Genomic DNA, 23,844 nt, shown 5'->3' on the forward strand with positions numbered 1-23,844 from the left:
TTGCCTAAAATATATATTGCACCATACACATGACTATTATTTTAGATGGAATTTCAATGAAATGCACAATACTATCATCTTTGGTTTCATATGATGATCATACAGGTGATATGTGCAGTCATTCCTGAGAGTAAAAATCAAGTTTTATAAGAAATGTTTTTTTTTTGTTTTTTTTTTTTAATTTTAGAAATAGTACCATTATAAGGACATATACAAATCCAACCTATCAAGCTCAATAGGAGGAATCATAGGGTCTTGAGTCAGATATCTGGATGGGACCTATGTTCTCCATGACGATTCGATAAAGACATCGTGTCTGAAGTCATTCCTCCCTTCCTCCCCCTCTATCTATACTTTGCATAAATTTTAAATGTACTTGTTGGATTTTTGAAGCAACCCGTCTGTAATATTTTTCCGTTACATCTTCTTTTTGTTGTGGGCCTACTTTGCAAACGCGTGGCTCTGAGGCTGTGTTTTTGGTGCTCTGTGCTTCCGAGAAATCTACCCTTACCTATTATCTTTCCATCTGTTTAATACGGATAACTTAGCACTTACTTGTAAAGAACTGATTAGTTCTGGTACAGATTCCAGGGACACTAGTTAAGTTAAATACTCAACATTACATGACTGAATTTCTGTTGCAAAGTGGTACTTAACCAAAACTAACAAACAAAAGAAAATATGCAGGTATTCAAAGTAAGAACTTTAGATTTAAAACTTTTACCAGGTTGACAAAACTGTTATCTTTTAGTGATACCAAATCCAGATAAGATATAAGAAATGTATTTTATTGATATGAAATAAAGAAGACTATTGTAGTCATTTTGAAACATATACAAGAATGACAGAATGTACAGAATATTTTCTAATATTTCAAATTGTACAGACAAATGACTAAATTGTACTATGTTGTGGAATATTCCTGGATATACTGGAAGATTTAGAAAAACACTAAGACAAACTACGCATCACTCATAACAAATAAAGTCTGAATATCAATTAAATTAGGTATCAAAGGCTATGATAAAGGCTTCACCTGTCTTTGTCAAAAGTCCAGATTACATCAAGAGACTTAAGAGTATTTATAATTAAAATGATACAAATTTATGGAAAGCCATAGCTGTTTTCTGATGTTGATATAGCACTTTATGCTGTACATATATCAGTGTATGAAGTGCCTCTACTTGTGTGTGCAGTGCTTATACATGTACATGGTGCGCTTAACACTGTATATGGGGTGCTTTCATCCGTATGTGCGGTATTTTTAATTTTATATGCGGTCTTTTCAGATGTATATGCAATGCTTTCATCTGATTGCTTTGTATGCGATCGTTTCAACTGTGTATGTGGTGATTTTAACTTTATATGCGTCGCCTTTATCTGTATATGCTGTGCATTTAACTATGCATACTGTACTTTTAACTATATGTAGATTTAACTGTATACGGTGTGCTCTTATCTGTATATACGGTGATTTTCACTTTATATGTTTTGCTTTTGACTTTAAATTACATATGCTGTGCTTTTAACTTCATATGATATGCTTTCTACTGTATACGTGGTACTTGCAACTGCAAATGAATTGGTTTTACATTTTCATGCGGTTGTTTCAGCTGCATTTGCGGTGATTTCAGCTTTATCTGTGGTGCTTTCTAACGTGTATGTGGTGCTTTTAACGGTATATGCGGTTGTTTCACCTTTCGTTGGTCCTCTTTTCATTATGTGTAGTGGTTCGATTTTCATTCTCGGTACTTTCAACTTCTTTTGCGGTGATTTTAAGTGTATATGCGGTGCAAACTTCATTATGGTTAAACAACATTATGAGATCCAGTTTATTACGAAAAATAACGAGCATCGACGAAAACATCTGACACAGGATTTCATACAAGGGTACTTTTATAAACATATGTCAACATTGTCTTTAAATTGGGAGAAAATGCAAAGGAAACAATAGGTAAGTAAACAACATAATTTTGGCATATTTTCGCACTTAAGGTTATTTTTGTTAGCGATTTTGACGCACGCAACATAAATATTTGCTGTTTATTTAGATATTATTGGTATAAAATCAATTATTCTTCGTATATAAGTATATGCAAGCATATTCTTTAAAGTAACAGAAAATACAGTTTTAAAAAATGTAAAAAATAAAATATATAGCTTATTTTTGCATATAAAAATATTTTCGTTGGCGATTTTGACGCACACATCATAAATAGTTGCTGTTCACTTCGTTTTTATTGGTACAAAATCAATTATTTTTCGTATTTACGTATATAAGTATGTGCAAACATGTTCTTTAAAGTAACAGAAAATACAGTTGTTAAAAAATGTAAAAAATAAAATATATAGCTTATTTTCGTTTCCGATTTTGACGCGTATTGATTAAAATCGCTAATTATTTCCTAAATATAGCACTGTTTTGTTCAAAGACTCTATAGTTTTCACTCTGTTTTATTAACGTTTCGGTCTTAAAGACTTTATCAAAATGACAAATCACGAGTAATTCTCTACATCATGGCGTTCTCTCAATACAACAACAAATGAAATGTACAGCCAGAACCATTCTCATTCATCAGATGTTCGACATGGTACCCGAGACGAACCGGGATACCATGGTAGACCTCTGGTATGCGAGAATGAGCCGGAACTGACGTAACGTTGTTAAACGTCACCGTCAAGTCCCGCTCAAACTCGAACCACATTCATGATTCACTGGGAGTGTCAATAGTTATCCTGTAAATATGTAGTATATAGTTTTACATATTGAATGGAAAGAATTTGGAATATATTTGGAATAATTTTATAATAAATGAAGATGTCAACTGCATGAAAAACAATCAGTACACTTTTATCTTAGAATAATGTAGGAATATATACCAAATTATATGTACAAAAAAATAGGCAAAGGCAAACACATATATTCATAAAATATTGCATTCAACCATTAAGCAATTACTAAAAAACAAACTTGAATTAGTGAATAAATAGTTTTAGATCAAACAAAATAAACACTATTAAAATAAGTAAAAATTACGTATAAAGGGAAGTAATTCCAAAAAATATTAATATTAAAACTCATGTAATACGTTAACGTCTGTAAAATTAATACCAAACTGGTATTGGGATTTAATAAATGTACCTTAAATGCAGAATAAAGGAAGTGATATATCAAAGAAATGAATTTAAAAAGCTCTAAAGCATTAAAGGTGTGGATTGACATACAAACAAAAGCATTTATTTTTGCTTTATAATTATCAAATGATCGTATCTGTATAACTATATAAAATAATTTAAATTAGATATTAATCACAAACAATATGGCTTATTTTCGTAATAAAAAACATTTATTTTCGCACTTTAGGCCTACCCTGAACTGGTGCAGAAGACACAGAATGCCCTCGAATAGTATCCTATGTCGGATGTTTTCGGCAATATTCGTTAACTTTCGTAATATTCCGATCTCATAATGTAGTTTGCACATAATGTTATTTGCACCGCATATAAAGTTGAAAGCACCGGATATAAATATAAAGGTACAGCATATACAATTAAACGAACCGTATATACAGTTGAAAGCACCACATATACAATACAATGAGCCACATATAAAGTTAAAATCACCGCATGTAAATTTTAAAGAAGTGCGCATACAGTTGCAGGTACCTCATATACAGATGAAAGTTGAAAACACCGCACATAAAGTAATTCCGATACAAAATTATAAGCACAGCATATGAAGTTGAAAGCACCACAAATAGAATTAAATGTACCACATATATAGTAGAAAGAACTGCATATAAAGTTAAAAAGACCACAAATGCAGATGGAATCACCGCATATACTGTTAACAGCACCACCTATACGGTTGAAACAATCATATACACAGTTAAAATCACCTGCAAATACAGGTGGAATCACCGCCTATACAGTCTTAAGTTCTCTATATACATGTATAAACACTGTATATATGTGTAAAAACATTTCATATACCGGTATATGTACAGCATAAAGTGCTATTATATTAATATCAACATTGGAAAATAGCAAGGGCGTTCCATACAAATTGCTTCAGAATCAAAGTGTAATCAAATGTCATTCATAAATATAAAGTGATTTTTGGATAGTCTATGATCTCCTTTTGTCGGCTGCTTTCCATTTTATAAATAATTATGTTATAAAGCAACACATTATTCATAACGGCTATCCAACAAAAGAGCAAACATGCTTTATTAGGTAACATTAGAATGAAAATATCGTAAGTCACATCTTAATCAAGACGTGCAGTTTGTGATTCTAGTACGCTGCTGCAAAAATTGTGAGCATTGCATATTTTTCAGACACTTCGTCATGATTTTAAAATCAGATTTTAACTAAGCCATTCTGAACAATGTTTAAGCTGTTTAAGCTAGTGCTAGTGGCGTGAGTGCAGTTTCACATTTCACTACATCTAATGAGCAGACACAATCACATCATGTCAGCTATTGTTTTGCTTGGTGGGTTCATATGCTTCCATAGGACCAGTCTTTTAGTTCCATATGGTAGTTGTAAAAAGTATCCTCGTACTCGGATTCAGTGTTGTTAGATTTTCTGGTCCCTTTGGATCATGTTTACTAATACAGAATTCCACTTAAGCCGGTACTAGAGGGCATAAGGGGTGTTTCACATTTCATTACCTCTCATAAACAGACTTGATCAAACTGAGTTTGCTATTTATTTGCTTGGTTGCGTTCTTTGCTTCTAAAGGATCTTCTTAAGTTATTAAATGTTCAGTAACTCTCAAGTGTCGTTCCGAAGACATTCGGGATCTCCCTAGAAGTTTTGAATAGTATTAATATTTGTTTTCTTTACAATTTTGGTTTTCAAGCATTTAATTTTGTTCACATTCTTGACAGCAGTTTCATCAATTTAAATCTAAAGATTACATAAACTACCTTAATATTTCTTCTTGTGTTTTAGCTTTTGTTCACTTTACAGTGAATATTTTATTAATGAGCCCATAAATATCTCAATATAATGAATGCAAAAAAAAACAAAATTCTTTATTTCTTACTTAATTGTTGCATAGATACACTTCACAATCCCACAAAACAAAGATAAATATCTATTAAAAACACATTTTCCATGAAAGACAGCCCCAAATCGTAACGGATGTGTACAGAATTAGTACATACCGAATATATACATAAACATACATAATCGATGTAAAAAGTAATTATTGACAGCAATGATGAAATCATCAAATAAAAGAAAAACATAATTAAGAAACTGATGATTAAACTGATAGATACATGTACATTAATTCAAAATGAAAAAGAAACATTGAATGTGTAATGAATATTTCAGATGTTTTTTGGTTGACAAAAATAATGAAAAAATGTTGGAATTAATACTTTAAACAAATCAACGATATCATAATATTAATAACAATGATTCAAAATTCTTCCTAAACAGTAAATCTTATAAACCACTGAGGTAAGGGTTATCCCTCTATAACTTAAGAGGTCCCTTCTATCTGCGGTGGAAGATTTAGTGATAGGATTAATAATCCCATATGACCAACTCTCAGGGATAAGACCCAGCATGAAACACTTATTAAACAAAGCTTGCAATGTTAGTACTAACGATGAATGTTTTAAAACTTCTGCTGGCAACTCATCAAATCCCACCGCCTTATTGTTTTTCATAGCATTTGTAGTGAAAATAATTTCCTCAACTGATATATTTGCATTTAAAAGGACATCATTTCCATTTTCAGGCAGAATATCAAAATTATCAACATCTGAGAAAGTTACAGAATTTAAAAAAACCCTCAAAACTAGATTTCCATTTTCAAAGCACATCACTTTTCTGGCTTGAAAAAGAACCATCCTCATTTTTAACCTCAAAAGGAATATTTTAACCCCTTTCTAAAATATTCCTGACCTACACCTATTTTACCTATCTTCCTCCAAAACTCACTTTGATTCGACCCTGCCAGATTTCCTATTTCCTTTTGCTTATCAAACCAATATCTTCGTTTACTTTTCTGTACACATTTATCAAAAGCTTTTCTTTGGGCCTTGAATTCTATACGCAGTTTCTGTCGGGTAGAACCATCTGAATTCAACGTACGTTTCTCAGTCTTGCAAGAGTTGTTCCAAAGCTCAGTCAATTCATCATTCCACCAAGATTTTTTGATTTTTTATTATTACCTGATACACTTACATTCACCGTTTTATGTGCTAATTTACTTTTCATCTCAGTCTTAACACAGTCACAGAATTGGTCATAAATATCATTAAGGTCCCTTTGGTTCGATACTTCGATCTCAAGTTTAGAGATGAAATTTTGTTACACTGTGTAATTACTATTCATAATATCTACAGGATCATTCTTCCTATCATAAACTGTATGACTAGAACTCTCAGACCTAAATTCATGTCTTTGTTTATATTCCCCCAGAGCAAAGGACCATATTACCATAGAATGATCAGGAATACATACTGAAGAGTCAATCTTATCAACAATATCTAGGGCATTTAACAAGTCCGACATGAGCTTAATTTCACTCTTTGTAAATAATGACAAACTTTCATATGGTACAAGACACTAATCTACAACTGAAGATCCTTGCTGGCTTACAAAAGTGTAATTATTATTAATATGATTTCTTCCGTTTAAAATACAACAGTTACTCTCAATCAAAAAATTACATAATAATTCACGAGAGCATGGCAAAATAGGGCGCCAACACGACAGAAAAAAATATCGTGTCGTAGTCCTATTTTTGCACTTTCCTCTTAATGTCGCGTTGATGGGGGCGCCAACACGATCAAATTCATTATTCGTGCTGTCGTGTTCTCATTCTGGCGGGGGCGCCAACACGACAGAGAGCGGAAACGAGCCACCATAGTAAACATATTTTCATGACTACAACTTAGCAAGTAAGAAACAACATGTATTTTAGACGATTAGCGATGTCTTTTTTGTGTTTTGGTTTGTCATCGTAAAAATGAAATGCAGGTTTTTTTCCGAAAGTGTCTTAAAGTGATACTATCTGCGACTTTTCAAAACTTCAACCAACTTGTTCAGACCACAAACAATATATGTTCAACCAACAGTTGAAAAATACACACGTTTCATGTTTCACAGAACAAATGCATTATCTGCCAGTTTGTCTGTCTGTCCATCCGCCAGTCACTAAAGATAGATCCTTAGTTAACTTTCAAAGTACATGCAATGTTATCATATATGGTAGGGTATTTGAAGAATGTGCAGGTTTTTCAATTCAATTTCAATACAAAAATATGGTTTCTATGGGAAGACATATGACAGATGTTTTAGATGGAGGAGCGGGCACTCGAACCACTGTTGTTACCACTAGACCACGGAGAGATTTGCGATAGCAAACATATCATTAAGAAAATTGATGAATCGATAATTTCATTGTTTAATATTGATTTTAGGCTCGATTGTTTGATTTTATTTTCTAATATTCGAGCTTTTGTTGTCATCCTTCCACCGGCATCAGTGTCCGCGCCACAAGTGCTTTGCAAGTAAGCCGGATTCCTTAAAACTACAAGGCTAAACACTTCTAAACTGAACACATGTCCTTGGCATCATATGACCACACACGACAAGTTACATAACTCTAGATTATATTTTGTCAAAAGTATACCCATTGTATACCACATAGAAGTTTTGTAAACGTTTTGCTTGACCAAATGCGTTCAAACTCTGCACACATCTTTGACATAATGAATTGACATCACATGACAAGTTTCAAAAACTCTGGCTTATATTTGGAAATTTAAGCCTCTTTTTTTATTAGGAAGTTTGGTGAAAGTTTTTATTATGTTACCAGGAATTTATTGCGCTAAATGCATTCAAACTTCATTTGACCTGACCATTCTGAGCAAGGATCAATCTCCGACTTAGTTTCCAAATTCATGCCCCTTTTTAACTTAAATTGGAACATTTTGATCAAACTTTTATATGCATGCTAGCATTATACGAAATGGTCTCAAATAGTCGTGTGCCCGGTAATGAGACGGTTGTTAATTTAGAATTTTCAAAAGAAATAAGTCTTTTGCAAAAAATCAAAAATAAGTTAAAAAATTGCAACAGTCATCAAGTGATATTTGTGAAAGCTAAATCGATGTATTAATATCTTTAATGTTGAATTATATATTTTGATCAAGAAATGCGGCTATGTAAGTAGGAAGATGGAAAAAAATATTTTAAGGCTATGTATTTATAGTTAAAGAGCGATAACTTTGGTATTATACATGCCACCTAATAATTAACATTACATCCCTTAGATATCTAGAGCATGGTATTTATAAACATTTTCTCCAACAGGAAGTAAAATACAATGTTACAAAAACAGAACGGAATAAAGTTTCTCTCTCATCTGTTTAAAAACATTTCATTTTTAAAACGTGTTGCCGTTCTAGAATGTTGTATCTTTACTCATAATCAAAGTATCAACGTTCAGGAGTAGTATCAACGTTAAGAAGTAATAGGTAAACATTTGTGTTATATTTTCATAAACATGTTGAAACGTGCAAACTATTCACGATGAAGGATAATCTCTCATGAAAGCAATTGCGTAAGGAACATGAGATGACAAAAGCATAAAGTTAACTTAACCACGAATATATAATTTCTTAAATGTGTCATTTTACACTCGGATCTGATGTCAGTTTTTGCCGTGAACCCGGAATCTGCTTGGGTTACAAGTTCAGTACGGATATCATAACTTGAATTTGATACGAACGTTGTTTTGAATCGTGGTTCTGAGATTAAATGTTCAGGATGACCGACATCACTGATTTAATTATTGCAAGTAAAAGCTATGATTCCTTTTAAAACAGATAAAATGGGAGATCAACGAATAGGAACTTAGCTTTTCTTGTAATTCGAAGGAAAGATACTATTATCGGACTATTTGTTTTGTAAAATTAAAAGAAAAGTCTGTAAACTTTAAAACAAAACATCAAAGGCTCCAATGTTCAGTTTTGAGACCGATGTTAATTCTTGCGGAATATTTTGGGGTGTCAACAATACTAAGTGCACGACTGGTATTATAGTCTGCAAAACCCAGAAGATAATGGACAATATTCATAAAGTCTTATCTTCCCTCTTATATACATTTGTAACTGCGTTTTCCGGAAGAGCGTATATTATGGTCCAGGAGGGTAAAATCTTGCAAAATTGGCGCCAAAATCAGTACATAATATTCCACAGGGATGGGAATTTTTATGTGACTTCGATGTAAATCATGGATAATTTTTATGTGCGATAGCGCCATATATCTGACAGAATTTGCTAACCTCTAATGCTTATTCTATTTATCTGTTTACATTAAAACTTACTTTTGATAAATGAATAAAAATATATCCTTTTGAAAATATGAATTAAAAAATTTCCTTTTGATAAATGAATTAAAAATATAAACGATATAATTGTACGCAAAGGGAAACGTTACGTAAACTTGTTCTTATAGAATTGTACATAAGGACATGACGTGCTATTTAAACTTAGTTCTTTGACACAACATTAACGTATTACATCCCTTTAAAGCAAAAACAACATCATTTTAAAGCAAAATCAAAAGTTGTTAAAGAGAACTACATCCGCAAAATTCGTTAAATATTTTAACACGTTTTCAGCATAATCCGTCGGTCTACGTTCCTGATTATGTTCCTGAGATCTACGTTATAACATGAAAAAAAGACGTGTTATTCCCACAAAGGAATGATACTATCTATGTAATGAACTGATACGTTTTGCTTCAATTATTTCTAAAGAATGACATTATTAGACAAAGAAATGTACCCGATTTAGGTAGAACATTTTCCATAAAGTCGACGAATTTTCCGTTTCTTTTGTAGTGCGAAACAGATAAAAAAAATAATCTGAATATGTTTAATGTATATTATCCTTAATGTGCATGCGTCTGTAACTAAAATAATGTGAACGTTTTTTTTTGTATATAGATATCATCGGAACGATGAAACTCTCGTGCATTGTCCCCGGAGAATTTATCGCCGAGTGTATACGCAATCTTTTGGGGAGATGTTCAGAAAACTATCAGAGTCGTGAAAAAAAGATTCCATGCCGATTAGATTAAGTATAATGTTGACTAAGTCTTTGCTGATAGTAATTTGAGATAGATTTTTTTCCGTATGAAAAACGAATGCGAAAATGTACTAAAACTCTTTCGCATCCCTGTTTCAGGTTAAGCAGTTAACAATGGGGGCCTCCAAGGCCGAGTGGTTAAGGTGTCTGACTTCAGATCACTTGCCCCTCACCGATGTTGGTTCGAGCCTCACCCGGGGCGTTGAATTCTTCATGTGAGGAAGCCATCCAGCTGGCTTACGGAAGGTCGGTGGTTCTATCCAGGTATACACCCCCCCCCCCCATAATAAAAAACAATGGTAGCATTTATACTACCGCTGTAACGAATTATTTCGGACGCAACTTAAATCGGATATTTGGAATGTAAATTATTTTAAGATTGAAATACCACTTGTTTGTTTTAAACCTGATTGTAAATTTAAACTTTAAACTGAAGTAGGCTATATACAGAAATTTATTAGGGCTATGGTGAGGTAAAACCAAAAATAACCCAAAAAATGAGTTTGACTGTTGTGATCTGAAAATATTTTCGTGTGTAGAATTTCAAGAAAATATAGTTAACACATTTTTAGATCGAATGTAGAAGATTGCAAAGCTTGAAATACGTTTTCACCCCCCCCCCCCCCCAACACACACACACCCCTGCGACCCCATACAGAAAATGCGTTATAGACTTATGTCGACAATTTCAATAAAATTTGAAATAAATAAATGATACCGGATTTTTTTTAAACAGTCACATTATTCTCATTGCCAACTGATATTTGTGACATCTAAATTGATGTATCAGTTTGTTTAAAGATTAATCATGTGTCTTTTCATAGAGGTAAGGCTATGTAGGAGATGAATTGGGAAAAAAATACTTAACTGAAAATCTAATTTTAGCATTTACTTGTAATTTTCTATGCAATTGTAGTTAAGGTGGAATAGCACTTTGTAATTTTTTTACAACATGCATATAATTTTGATATCATATTAAAGTAGAAGTTATCCCCGGCATGAATGTGTAACTGTTTTCTTGGTTACTAGTGAAACGTTTTGGCTATGACGTCGCAAACATTACCATGCACGTCTGTTTTGGCGCCACGTTAAAAAGTGATAAAAAATCGGTTTATTTTCTCTCATTTGTTTATTTTTCTATTTACAGCAATGAAACTTACATCTTTATGTGTGTTATACAAAGGTCTACGGCGCTAGACAGTATTTGTCACTTTTATTTTCAAAATTATGAAAAAAATGAAGAAAAACGACATTCTCAATTTTTTAGATTTTTAGAAAAAATGGCACACTTGTCTATTAAACGGGAAAATGGCTCGAAATTTTTTTGCCAATTTTTTATATTTTCAAGATAAACTTATGTTTGATGAAATATTAAAAAAATCAGCCACCTGATAATTATCACTAGATCTTATCCATTAGATATCTAGAACATGGTATTTATAGACATTTTCTCCGAAAGGAAGTAAAATAGAATTTTACATAGGAGTAAACAAAGTTTCTTTCTTATCTGCTTTTGTAAAAGGTGTTGATGTTGTGGAAAGTTAAATGTTTATCCATAATCAATGTATTAACGTTCAGAAATAATAGGTAAACGTTTGTTTTCCTTTTACACATCATTATGTTGTATGTTTTTTAAAATAAACAAAAAAAAAAAAACCATGCTAAAACGTGCAAACTATTCATGATAAAGGACACACATATTTAAGAACATGTTTTATGTTTAATCTTTCATGAAGTAGCTACGTAAGGAATATGTTATACCAAAAGTATGTTCAAATGTAAACCAAATCACGAGTATATTCTTTTTTGCATTAGAATCTGATGTCAGTTTTTGCATCTGTCCTCGTTACGTGAACAACGTGGATATTATAATTTGAATCGGCCATAACGTTGTAGTTACACTTTGGTTTTGAGATTAAATAATCAGCATGACCGACACCACTGACTTAATTATTTCAAATAAAAGCTAGGATTCCTTTTAAAACCATTATTTAGGGCTATTTTAAAGTCTGAATAACGGTCAGTGCTGCAAAACTAAGTGAATTATTTCTACACTACATTTGTTATAAGTAAAGGCAACACGCTTCTTAAATGACTAAAAAGAATAAAAGAATAAGTCTAGTTTCATAAACTATTATAATCTTTTACTCTTAGGCACACATTCATAACTATTCATGTCAATAAATTTCTACAGTTACTAAAAATAAAAATAACTATATTTAGTGAAAGGTGCGCATTGGATATCTTTAAAGTTTTAAATAAATTTGTTACTTGGCCAAAATCTGATTACCACCTTTAAAGTATCAGAAGAAATAACAAAATTTCTCCCCTCAAAACAATATGGCCGTCAAAATTAAGGTCTTCTTTTTTAAGATTACCAAGACAGCAAACCTTCTAAACAGTCTACAATATTCAGTATAACTAAAACATACCTGTGAAATTTCAGCCCAAAGAGACTTGTATTAAATCATTTTCATGGGCAAGCTCTAGCCATAGAAGAAATTGATTAGCAAAATAATACATTTAAAACATGTATAAATGTTAAGCCATCCGCTTACAAGTTACATGTCATGAAACTATCGTGGCAAAATATAGGACATGCACTGAAGAGCTTTTATTAGTTTTTAAAGTAACTCGGATCAAATTCGGGGAAATTATGCAGTCTTTTTGCCCATTACTTTAGCATTTCCAATCTGATTGACATGAAACCTTAATGATAGTTTCATAATCAGACGCTCTCTTAGTCACTGTCTTGAAAACAGAGCAAAACAGTATACTTACACACACCAAGATATTTACATCTATCAAAATATTTCTTAGAACAAACCCAGTTCTACCAAAATTCTTTCAAAGAATACATTTTTTAATAGGAGAACAAACATTCAGACATACAGTTAATATCTGATTAGTATACTAATATGTTACTGGTTGAAGTAAATATTAAGTGAATATGTTAACTAATATAAAGTTGACTGGAAAAATAGTGTGTTCGTCACAAATTTTGCCTGTAAAGTGTTTATTTTATCTTAAATGTTTATTTTCTATTTCAGAAATGGCAGTGTCGGGACGTAAACTGTCAGATATCCAGGACTCAGCTTCACTAAGTTCTGCAGAGGACTTTGACAACTGTTTTGAGCCTTGTCTTACCATCGGTCAGCACGTGGAAGCTCACGGATTTTGTGTGGAATGCCAGGAATATCTATGCAGAAATTGCTTTGAATGTCACAAGAGGACAAAAGCCTCACGGAATCACCAACTTCTTGATAAAGACAACCTTGTTAAACATGTCGTTACCGGTAAAGATTCCGAGGAATGTACTGAAAAATGTTCTGTGCATTCAAGGGAAATAATTAAATTTTTCTGTCAAACACATGAGGCCCTTGGCTGCAATGACTGCATCATCTTGGGTCATAGGACATGCAAGGTTGATTACATACCCGATAAATGTGCAGGAATAGGGGACAGTGAGAAATACAGAGATATCATGGGAAAATTGAACGAGAAAATGAAAGACGCAGAGGATATCATGAAGAAGGCTAAAGTCAGAGATAAAGAGATAGATAATTGTCATGCTGGTATAATCAAGGAAATCCTCAACTTCAGGAAGGAAATAAATGAGCGCCTAGATCAACTGCAGCAAGATATTCTGAAAGATGCAGACAAAAAGAAGTTCAAAGATAAAAAGGTAATTGAGAAGGTACTCGATGAAATAGCCAGTATTTCTACTGAAATCAAGAAACTGCAGTCAAGCCTACAAGCTAGTAAAAATGCACGACAAGACGGACAACTGTATATATACATTAAACGAGCTGAATGTAAACTAAAGTCCGATGAAGTGAAGACTGCAGATGAACATTTAGCAAAGTCGGATATGCAGTACTCATTTGAGAGGAATACTGATCTTGAAAACATTTTGTCTAAAGACGACACATTTGGAAAGTTAAATCTCTCTCCTAGTCTGGTTGTTCCAATGAAGAAGAAAATATATAAAGAAAAATATACATTAACACATAAAGAAGATATAGATATAAGCACAAAGTCAGATAAGTGTCTCTGCGTTATCAGGGGATGTGCTGTCTTATCCTCTAACAAACTGGTATTAGCTGATTCCAACAACAAGAAGCTGTTGATCGTAGACATATATAATAAGGCTGTCATAGAAGAGAAAGGACTTGACTCTGAACCATGGGACATTACTGCAGTGTCTAGGGATCATTTTGTAGTTACATTGCCTGACGAGAGAGCGGTATATTTAATGTCAACATCCAGTTAGCTGTCAGTAGTCAAGAAGATTCCAGTAAAAGGCAAATGTATGGCTTTAACTCATCTTCAAGATCATTTCTATGTTGTTTGCAACAACCCTAAAAGTGTGCTGGTACTGGATACACAAGGTAATGTCCAGAATATAATTTCTCTGAATGATGACATATTCAATGAACCACGATATGTTGCACTTAGTGGGGATTCCAAGCATATCTATATCAATGACTCTGGTAGCCACTGTGTAGTCAGTATAACATTACAAGGTGATGTATCAGCTGTATACAAACACGAGAAACTTAGAGGACCACAGGGAATGGTGATGTTAAATGATGGATCACTACTGGTGTGCTGCTATTATAATGACACGATTCATCATATCTCAGTAGACATGAAGCATGGTCAGATAATGATATATGGTCTACAGCGGCCATACTCTTTATGTTACAGTCATCATCATGATGAAGTCTATCTTGGCTGCTGGGGTGATCAGCTGTTGAAAGTGTTTAGTATAAAATGAACTACATACATTAAATTCAGTGTTACCTGTGATCACACTACAATTTGATTTATTAAACATGTTTGGAGTTAACTTCTATGAAAAAAAAAATGCAGTCAAATTACAAAATGGCTTTGTAAGAATGAAACACATAAAGAACTAATAGAAAGGGTGATTTAGTTGTATATTATATTGTATATTGTTATTATTTTTGGTTTAATTTCTTGCATCCTTAGCAACAGCACGGATCATGATCAGACTGCGCATGCGCGCAGTCTGGTCTGGATCTATGCTGGTCGCAAACCCACTATGTTGGTTTTCTCATGGCACGGCTAATTTGGAAAAAGCTTGAATAAATGGTAGAGGTGGAAAATATAGAGAAAGAATTCAATGCATCTTATAGATGTTTGGCCGTTGAAAATTAAAGTTGAGCAGTCAAAGATTTTGATTTTCAAATATAGTTTTCTTCAATCAATTCCCAACAAGAAAATAAAATAAAAAGTAGGTCTTCATGACAGTTTTTATGTAAGTTTACATTCTAACTTTTATATATGATTTTAGTAGGAAATTGAACATCAATTTTGTAACGACATTCGGTATAAGTTTTCAACTTTTCAAGTACTAGAAACGCTTGTTTTGCAGCAAATTAGAGATAAATAACAAAGAACACCTGCTTTCTTAGATACGAAATGTAGTACAATCGGGTTCAAGAAAAAGGTTACAATGGTATAGGAAACGTCAATATTTTTCCATACTTCACGTGACGCAATTGAATGTGTGTCGTTGCATTGATTATTTTATTTAGTTCAGTATTGTCAATTTTATTCAGGCTATTGAACAAATTGATAATATTTACATTACATGTATACGTGTAGATACGTATGTAATAAAAAGATTATTATTTTTGAATCTGGAAATATGCACTTCTTCTTTAGCGGAAGAATATTGCGCTCCTAAAGTCGCGCAGTATTTCCGCAAATTTTCCTATACAAAGCTAATAACCTATAATTTTTCGATACAAAGCTAATAACCTATAATTTTTCGATACAAAGCTAATAACCTATAATTTTCCGATACAAAGCTAATAACCTATAATTTTTCGATACAAAGCTAATAAATTAAATAATTATATAACTTCAATGAGATAACATTTTGATTTGCAAGATAACATTATCGTGTATTACATTTTAATTGCATTTTTAACCTGAATACTTCCAATGAATACAATCTCGCGTGTTTCAGTCCATAAATATGTTCTATATGAATGTTGAGTAGCTGATAAATGAATGAGATAATGCCCCTTTATTGTAAAAATAGTATTTCAGATTGTGCGTTTTGGTATCGCTTATCGCAGCCTAATACTAGAACAAAGGTTTACTCTGCTTTTGTACAGTTAATCGATTTTTAGTCATTAATTTTGGTTTGAATTTGGTATTGGCAAAACTAGATATAGTTTTTTAAGCGTTATCACTATGATTTCTTCTCATGCATTTCTGTTGGAATGCTAAATGTTGAAAATAAGTTCTTTTATTGTATATAGTAGAGGAAAAAGCGCAATGCATTGCTTGTTATCTGATGTCCGTCACACCGATCGAAAAGTGAAAAGATGCTGCAACACTTTTTTGAGGGCACAGACTTTTACAAATAATTGTCATTTTGCCAAATTGCTGGTTCATTCAGAAACAAGAGGGCCATGATGTCCCCAGATCGCCCACCTGAATTTCACAGTTTTCTTGAAGAGTTTAAACAGAGAGTCAAGCGAAAAAAAAGTTATGAAAATATCTTGAAATAGGGCCAAAGTTTTATTTGAAGATTGAATACCGCTTAAGCCGGTGCTAAGGGGCGTGGGCAGCGTTGCGTTTTCCATTACTGCTCATGAACAGACTCAATCAAACCGAGTCTGCAATTTTCACTGTTTGACTCGTTCTCGATGCTTCCGAGGGATCTACTTTTCAGATTTTATGACAGAATGATTAAAAGTTTCCACTAAATGAAACAGGTTGGTGATGAAGTTGTGATGACGAATTGTTATCGATTATTAAATATCTTCTGTTATTTAAATAATATTTATATTGAAATATGGATTAGATTTTTAACGTTCTTACCTTGTAAATATTAAAGACAGTAGTTCGCGAAATGACTAATTAGTACCGCTTTTTCAGTTTTATACATATTGAGTGGGTCCGGCGAAAAAAATATTGGCATCACATTGCGGATGAATTATAAAAGTAAGCAAAACTCTAGGAAAGAAATTTATAGCAAATTTTCAGTTATCATATGAGGCATTCTGATTGATTTTCTTTTCAAATTAAAAAGAAATATGATATATCGGCAATTAATGCCAATTTAATACTTTTGATCAATTACTTATGACGCAAACAAACTACTTTAAACAGAATGATTTAAATGTTAGTGATGGGTAATGAAGCCTTTAATAACCTACATCATTTAACCGAGTCAGTCATCGTTTAGGAATATCGGACGACAAATGATAGTGTTGATACAAAGAGAAAGCGTTTTAAGTGTGAATGTTGATATTGATATAGTTGAAACAGAAATGTGTAAGAACATTTACTTTACGAACGATATCTACTTGTACTACATTTAAAGAATATTAAAAGAATTGAACAAAAAAAAATCCTCATTTTGGAAGAATGCAGCCCATTGTACAGCAACATCACGTCTATAGTTAGCACAGATTACATCTTATTAAGTTGACGTGCACTATCAATTTTCATAACGTGTAAAAGATCAGAGTATTTCCTGCAAATAGTAAGGTTAAACAGTGCACAAAATAATCATGAAATTTTTCCACGAAAGTATAAACCTGATCATTCCTTCAGAATATTCATGTACATTCTCTTAGAAGACCAATTAGTAACGTCTGGAGAAAAGTTTTTTTCTGTGATATCATAAAATCTGAAGGATTAATCGTTTCGCTTCTCTCAAACCCGCTCCAAAAATACGAGAAGCATTCAGAAAGTATTTTAACCTTAACCTTGACGATGTCATAATGCATTAAAAATGTTTCTAGCCCGCCCGCTAAGCTCAATAGGAGGAGCGTTGGTGTACGGATCGCGGGGTCGTGGGTTTGATCCCCTGGGCGTGGCGTATGTTCTCCGCGACAATTTGATAAAAGACATTGTGTCTGTAATCATTCATCCTCCACCTCGGGTTCATGTGGGGAAACTGTTGAAAAGCGGCGATAAACCCAAAACAAACAAACAAAATAGGAAATGTTGTTGGCTATCAAGTAAGTTTCTGTTGTTTATGGACAGTCTGTCCTATTATTAGCTACAATTACTAGGTGGGTATAATGATATTTAATAGGTAATGGAAATAATAAATTCGTTCTAAAACGCCTAAGTGGGGACGCAAATTGGAAATTCGAACAGCCTTTGGCAGAGCTGTGTACCAAAGAAATAATAGCGGACTTATTAAATCGTGTACCGTGAGGCAATTGGGCAATGACTTTGAAGGCTGAAAACAAGGGTGATACATGGACTAGTAATTCATATACACCAAAGATTTTTAGAATGTCATTTCCTTAAAAATATTATAAACTTGAAGACGTTTGTTGGGGTTAACTTTGTCTGGCCGAAAACCTGAAGCCATTTGTAAATGGTATAGAAAATGTAAACAAAGGCTATTTGTGTGTATATATATATCCTTTTCATTGAACAAACATTTGTTTCCGTGATTTATTTGTCAAGTGGTTACACAGTTATCTTCTAATACCATTTAAGGGTATACAAAATGAAATTTCTTTTTACAATTACTACATATTGTTGATTTAAAGACATTTTAATTCTAAATTCTAGCTGATGCTAGAAGCTGTGTCTTTAACATATTTACGTTTAGCTAGATGAGTAGCAACCTGTGGAGAACTATATTGTCACTAAAACATTAGAGACTTTGAATACTAAACAAACAATACAGCCTCAACTTAAACATTTCTTTTATAAGATTGACAGGACATACATAAAAGCCTTTAATGAAAAACAAGTCGTTTACTGAAATCAATTAATTTTCCAATAAATCAAAAGCATTCTTACAAAAAGTGATTATTTCAGTCACTGTTTGCCATTAACGTTGTTAATTATGGTATTTTATACTGGCTTTGTTATATGCTAGGGGATTGTTGTATTGGATGAGGCCCGTGGCCGATGATAATATGACAGTCCCTTGCCACATAAAAAAAGGATAGGAATTTGGGGGAGACATATGAAAATGTAAACAAACGGGTCATATAGGTTGCATGAGCAATGTTTTTGTATGTGCTATGGCTGCTTCTTTCTATATACATTATATTAACCTAACAAAACAGGAACACTGATATCTACAGTTTCAATAGACGGGAACAAGTGTGTTCATATAAATTCAAATATTATATTTATTGAACTTATGCCGGTGACCTTGGCCTGAAAATTGTTGTATTTTCATATTTTCTGAGACATGAAATAAGCTTAAACAGAGCAGTAATGAAAACAAGTATACAAAGTATATTGTATTTATTTTTTAACAGCAACGAAACGCCATTTAGCCTTTTTACGCACGATAACTTCACATTGAAATTGTAGAGTTTCAACTTTTTCTATTTTGCTATTATTCCAAAAGTTTATACAAAAGTACAACTTTACAAAATATGTTGATAAACCAGCGATTGAATCCAAATCCATTTATATTGTGTCATCGAGTAAAAAATCTAGAAGATTAGATTACGAACAGTCTCTGCTATATAAATCCTTAGGATCAGGTTTTATAATCTCCGGAAAAGCATCTTCAATCATTTCCATGGTAACGGAGCTCCAATTACATATGCCTTCCTCCTCATAGTATTCAAATGATAAACAATCATCATTACCAGCACACTGTTCACGACATTCGGTGATGGTGATCTCTTTGACACGACCAAGGTCATTATATGCCCCTATTCTTGTTTTTTCATACACAGTGAATGTGTCTTTAGTAGCAGAACAGACTGCAAAAATAACAAAGGTAAATAAATAAATATACACTGAAAATATACGCTCTGGTATTGCATCGCTTTATGAATACGTACAGAAACATCATCACACCGTATCACCTAATTACTATTTTCCTCATTTTTGATGAAAAAGTCAATTTTAATCTGTAAAAGATTTTTGTTATTTTGAGAAAGACAGCGTTAAATACTTTGATGGAAGGGGTTTTGAAACATAAAGCGGATGTCAGCATTACAGACAATTATGTGTAATATCTTTGGAGATCGCCTTTAATTTTCCTATGGTGTAAAGTCAAATTTTTCAAACCCCTTCGTACAGTGTTTTCCATTTCTCCCAATTTTTTCACGTTTTGTTTTTGTCGAAACAAAGTTTTTGTTTTAAAACGTGCCAACATGAGCATTCTAAAATAAATAAATCATGAGTGACAATACCTTTAACACAGTCCTTAGTGTTAGCATCGTAACGATACAGTCGGCCGCAGAAACATTTTCCTACGAGGCATTCGGCTCCAGTCTCCTTGCAGTCTATACTACTGTTGCACGTCGATCCAATAGTAGAAACTGAAAAAAACCGTGTGTATGTGTATGTGTTTGGGTTTAGCGTTTCTAAAAATAAACTTCAGGTGTCAACTTGTAAGAGTGAGCACAATGGCCAACTTTATAGCACTGCCTTACTGGAATATCAGCCGTAGATACATGTAAAATTTAGAATATCAATTTGTTTGATATTGAAAATAATATAATATTTAACGAATAACTGAGTTAACAAATTTTACTTTTAAATTACTGAAATGCTGAAGCCCACAGCAGGTAATGTAGAAAATATTTTTACAAACCTACACAAGTAGCTTCTAATATTGTCCAATCTCCATTTAGAAGACAGTTTATCCTCGTGTCCCCTTTCAAAAACATACCATCAGGACATGCGAACAGGTATGAACGGACAGAATCAACATTTGAACCTGGCTGTACAACGCCGTATTGCGAATTTTGTGGTTCGTCACATGCTAACATAAAAACACAATTAAGAATAAGGATTGGTCGAAAAGAGTGTAAACTTTCTACAGTGCTAGAATGTATTAATACGTTTCACATTTACTCAATTTGCAATCTGGATAATTACTTGATGATGATAAATTGCAATGCATTTTTACGTTTTAAAGTATACAAACATTTCAAAGGTATTTGGTTTTTGCTATATTCCCTGTATTATATGCAAAAAACCGAATTGAGATTAATGAATTAAAAAAATAACAATTAAGCTTACAAATATGAAATGAAATTTCTCAAGAAATTAACCAAATGTTTTAAACTATTGCAAACCTAACAATTAAATCCAAATATCATTTTCTTCACACAAAAGATATTTAGAAACTGTCATGATTTCCTTTGACACAACTAAATATATCATAAATTTGGTAAGGGTCATCTTTAAATTGCAGCTTAGTGACTATTTCTTACAATTCACGGCTTTTAAAAGGCCTTCAAGGACAAACTTGAATTTGTTTTGGCAATGTCAGTAGCATGTAAACAAAGCTATCCTAAAGAGAACGTGTCATACTTATCTATGTGTACAGTATGTTGTCTTTCACTAATATATCGGTAAATATCGATTTCAAACGCTATCACGTGTTTTATATTTCAAATGCAACAAATGGGTCTAAGCAAGCTCTAATTTGTTAAACAGAAATGCATTTGAAACGTCGGAGGCAGCCACAATTGAAATTTCTGTTTAAAAATTTACAAATCTACTGGATTTTGCAGTGAAACAGTTTCAATTTCAAACTTAAGTTGGCTGCAAGCACACTCCACTTACTTATATTGATGCATTGATGTGCGTTATCACCAAGTGGAAAACAGCGCTGTTTTGGACCACATACATGGAAAGCACAACCGCTCGCAATGGACTGAAATAGACGCTTCGACTTGAATTATATACAAATCACTTAACCATGTCATTAAAAATGTCACTCAATATAAAAACTAAAATAGTTAAATAACTCTATGTAGGAAAATATTATTAAAATCTACTGGAAGATCCTTTGGGGGCAACAAAGCAATATAAACAGAAAATTGACAACAGCAGTCTTTTAATGCCGTGTGGCATTATTGTAAATAAGCTGGGCTATGTGGGGTTGGCAAATTTCGCATATTTCATTATCTCTCGTGAACAGACTCAGTCATAGCGAGTCCGCTATAATTTTGTTTTGATCCATTATTACTTGACTGGCTACTTCAATATTAATGAATGGTTTGCAGCTATAAAAGTCACCATTATTTATTTATATAAACAACACTATGTGAAATAGCTATATGAATAACAGGTAAATATATTGATTTTTATCTTACCTTTGGCCAATCAGAAATATCTGAAAATATTGTTCTCTTTGATTCCACAAATTCGGAAGCATCAACAGACTCACTTCCCTTCGAATTGAAATCACAAGTTTTATCACTTCCGATATAATTAATGGATTTACATGCACCTAAAAACATGCACTCATATGCGCATGCGTGATGTCCCGAAACGTTTTTCTCAAACAGCTTGTAACCAAGAAGACGCTTGTTAAGGTATTGGTTCTTCAAACGGAATATTTGTTGCAGTCCATCTGTTGAAATCACCATAACATGTAGACCAACCAATATTCTCAAATATATATTTGACTGCATTATTAGAAATTACATTTAGTTCCTATCATATATACGGAATGGCTGTCCTGTTAATAAAATTAAATTTAAAGTTCACTAACAAGCTAGTAACATATCAAAACATTGACAAAATAAAACTTCTTGATGTTTCATTAACCTCTAGCCATCCCCGTAGCTGAATATTAATTAGTGCAACCTAATATTGACACAGTATTTGATTTCCATTGCTTTTTAAGGCTCCAAATAAAATAAACAGTGACATCTTGGAGACACAATATATATATTTGTTTTAAATCAATGAAATGGTCACTGGCTTAATATTTTCTATTGAAATGTTCATAATAACAAGGCTATTGATTGCAAACAATTCACTCGATTTATTTTCAAACAATGCCTTACAGTAAAAAGTATTGTTCCCACCATTAACAAGCATCTAATAAATTGCAAAGGCCAATTAATTTCTATTAATCAGAGCTGTTTTGGATGGTATTGAACAAATATTTGAATAGAAGGACCGTATTGACAAGAATTCATTTTTTTCTATTAATTATCATTCCATTAAAATATTATATTTTGCTTTTGATTTGTCCTACAAAACATAGTAAAGATATTTCCTTTCATAAAGTGATAGAAATAATACACATGCTTATGTACGAGTGGAGACTTTTTGAAATGCACTTTAACATCACAAAACGTATGCAGTGATAATATTGTTTCCGCTCTTTTAAAGTCACTGTTATGACAAATGATCTTCTGATAGTCTTTAATATGTCTTTTAGCCATAATAGATGACCCGTTCAACTAGCAAAATAATAGCAAATTAGGTGTCACATTTCGCTTGATTTCTTGGAGTCTTCAACATACTTGAAAATTGCTGGAGTTGTAAATATCATTATCAATACTAAGCAAACAATCTGGCTTTCATGCAAAGGAAAGCAACAGTATTCTTTTTATAATGCAGTAAAATATTTCGTAAGATGAAGAAATAAACAACTTACCAAAGATGTCTGGAAGTACAAAAAATTCAACGTTTACTGCAAACACAAATACAGCTTGTAATACAGCAAATACAAGTATGGTGACGAGAAACACTGTTACGACATTCTTCCAAAGAGCTATTACATGTTGCTATACAATTTTGCGAACTTCGTGCTTTCGTTGCAAGTGTTACTGTCAATTTCTGGAAACATAGTGATTGTTATCATACTCGGCAAGAAAAAGAATAGAAATCATTTTATCGCGGTGTATCTGACATCATTGGCATTTTCTGACCTGGCAGTAACCATATTCACAATATTGGAATCATGGCGTCGTCTTCTGAAATTAA

The 23,844-nt window shown here is 32.7% G+C and overlaps 2 protein-coding genes across 3 annotated transcripts; one reads left to right on the forward strand and one right to left on the reverse strand.

Annotated features, from left to right (window-relative positions):
- The first annotated feature begins 8,352 nt into the window (after positions 1 to 8,352).
- LOC123536941 (transcription intermediary factor 1-alpha-like) lies at positions 8,353 to 15,092 on the forward strand. 2 transcript variants are annotated; one of them, XM_045320454.2, is made up of 2 exons: positions 8,353 to 8,507; positions 13,176 to 15,092. In XM_045320454.2, the coding sequence occupies exon 2, from the start codon at positions 13,178 to 13,180 to the stop codon at positions 14,396 to 14,398; it is 1,221 nt and encodes a 406-aa protein (XP_045176389.2). In that variant the 5' UTR covers positions 8,353 to 8,507; positions 13,176 to 13,177; the 3' UTR covers positions 14,399 to 15,092. The 2 variants fall into 2 exon arrangements, with proteins under 2 accessions (XP_045176389.2, XP_045176390.2); XM_045320455.2 differs by lacking the exon at positions 8,353 to 8,507 and adding an exon at positions 11,564 to 11,712.
- A 3,526-nt stretch (positions 15,093 to 18,618) lies between these two features.
- Positions 18,619 to 22,786, reverse strand: LOC123536971 (uncharacterized). Its single transcript, XM_045320498.2, has 4 exons — positions 21,685 to 22,786; positions 20,705 to 20,875; positions 20,301 to 20,429; positions 18,619 to 19,865 (listed from the first exon to the last, which is right to left on the reverse strand). Exons 2-4 carry the CDS (start codon positions 20,778 to 20,780, stop codon positions 19,603 to 19,605), a joined length of 468 nt encoding a protein of 155 aa, XP_045176433.2. The 5' UTR covers positions 20,781 to 20,875; positions 21,685 to 22,786; the 3' UTR covers positions 18,619 to 19,602.
- Positions 22,787 to 23,844: the final 1,058 nt, after the last annotated feature.

This window comes from Mercenaria mercenaria, chromosome 17, assembly GCF_021730395.1.
Source record: "Mercenaria mercenaria strain notata chromosome 17, MADL_Memer_1, whole genome shotgun sequence".
Classification (NCBI taxonomy): Eukaryota; Metazoa; Mollusca; class Bivalvia; order Venerida; family Veneridae; genus Mercenaria; species Mercenaria mercenaria.

Excerpts from the sequence above, each read along its gene's own strand:
- LOC123536941 (XM_045320454.2), top strand. The coding sequence starts at position 13,178 with ATGGCAGTGTCGGGACGTAAACTGTCAGATATCCAGGACTCAGCTTCA.
- LOC123536971 (XM_045320498.2), bottom strand. The coding sequence starts at position 20,780 with ATGTTTTTGAAAGGGGACACGAGGATAAACTGTCTTCTAAATGGAGAT. Across the intron at positions 20,430-20,704 it reads ATTAGAAGCTACTTGTGTAG|TTTCTACTATTGGATCGACG; the intron begins GTTTGTAAAAAT and ends GGTTTTTTTCAG. Across the intron at positions 19,866-20,300 it reads CACTAAGGACTGTGTTAAAG|TCTGTTCTGCTACTAAAGAC; the intron begins GTATTGTCACTC and ends TTATTTTTGCAG.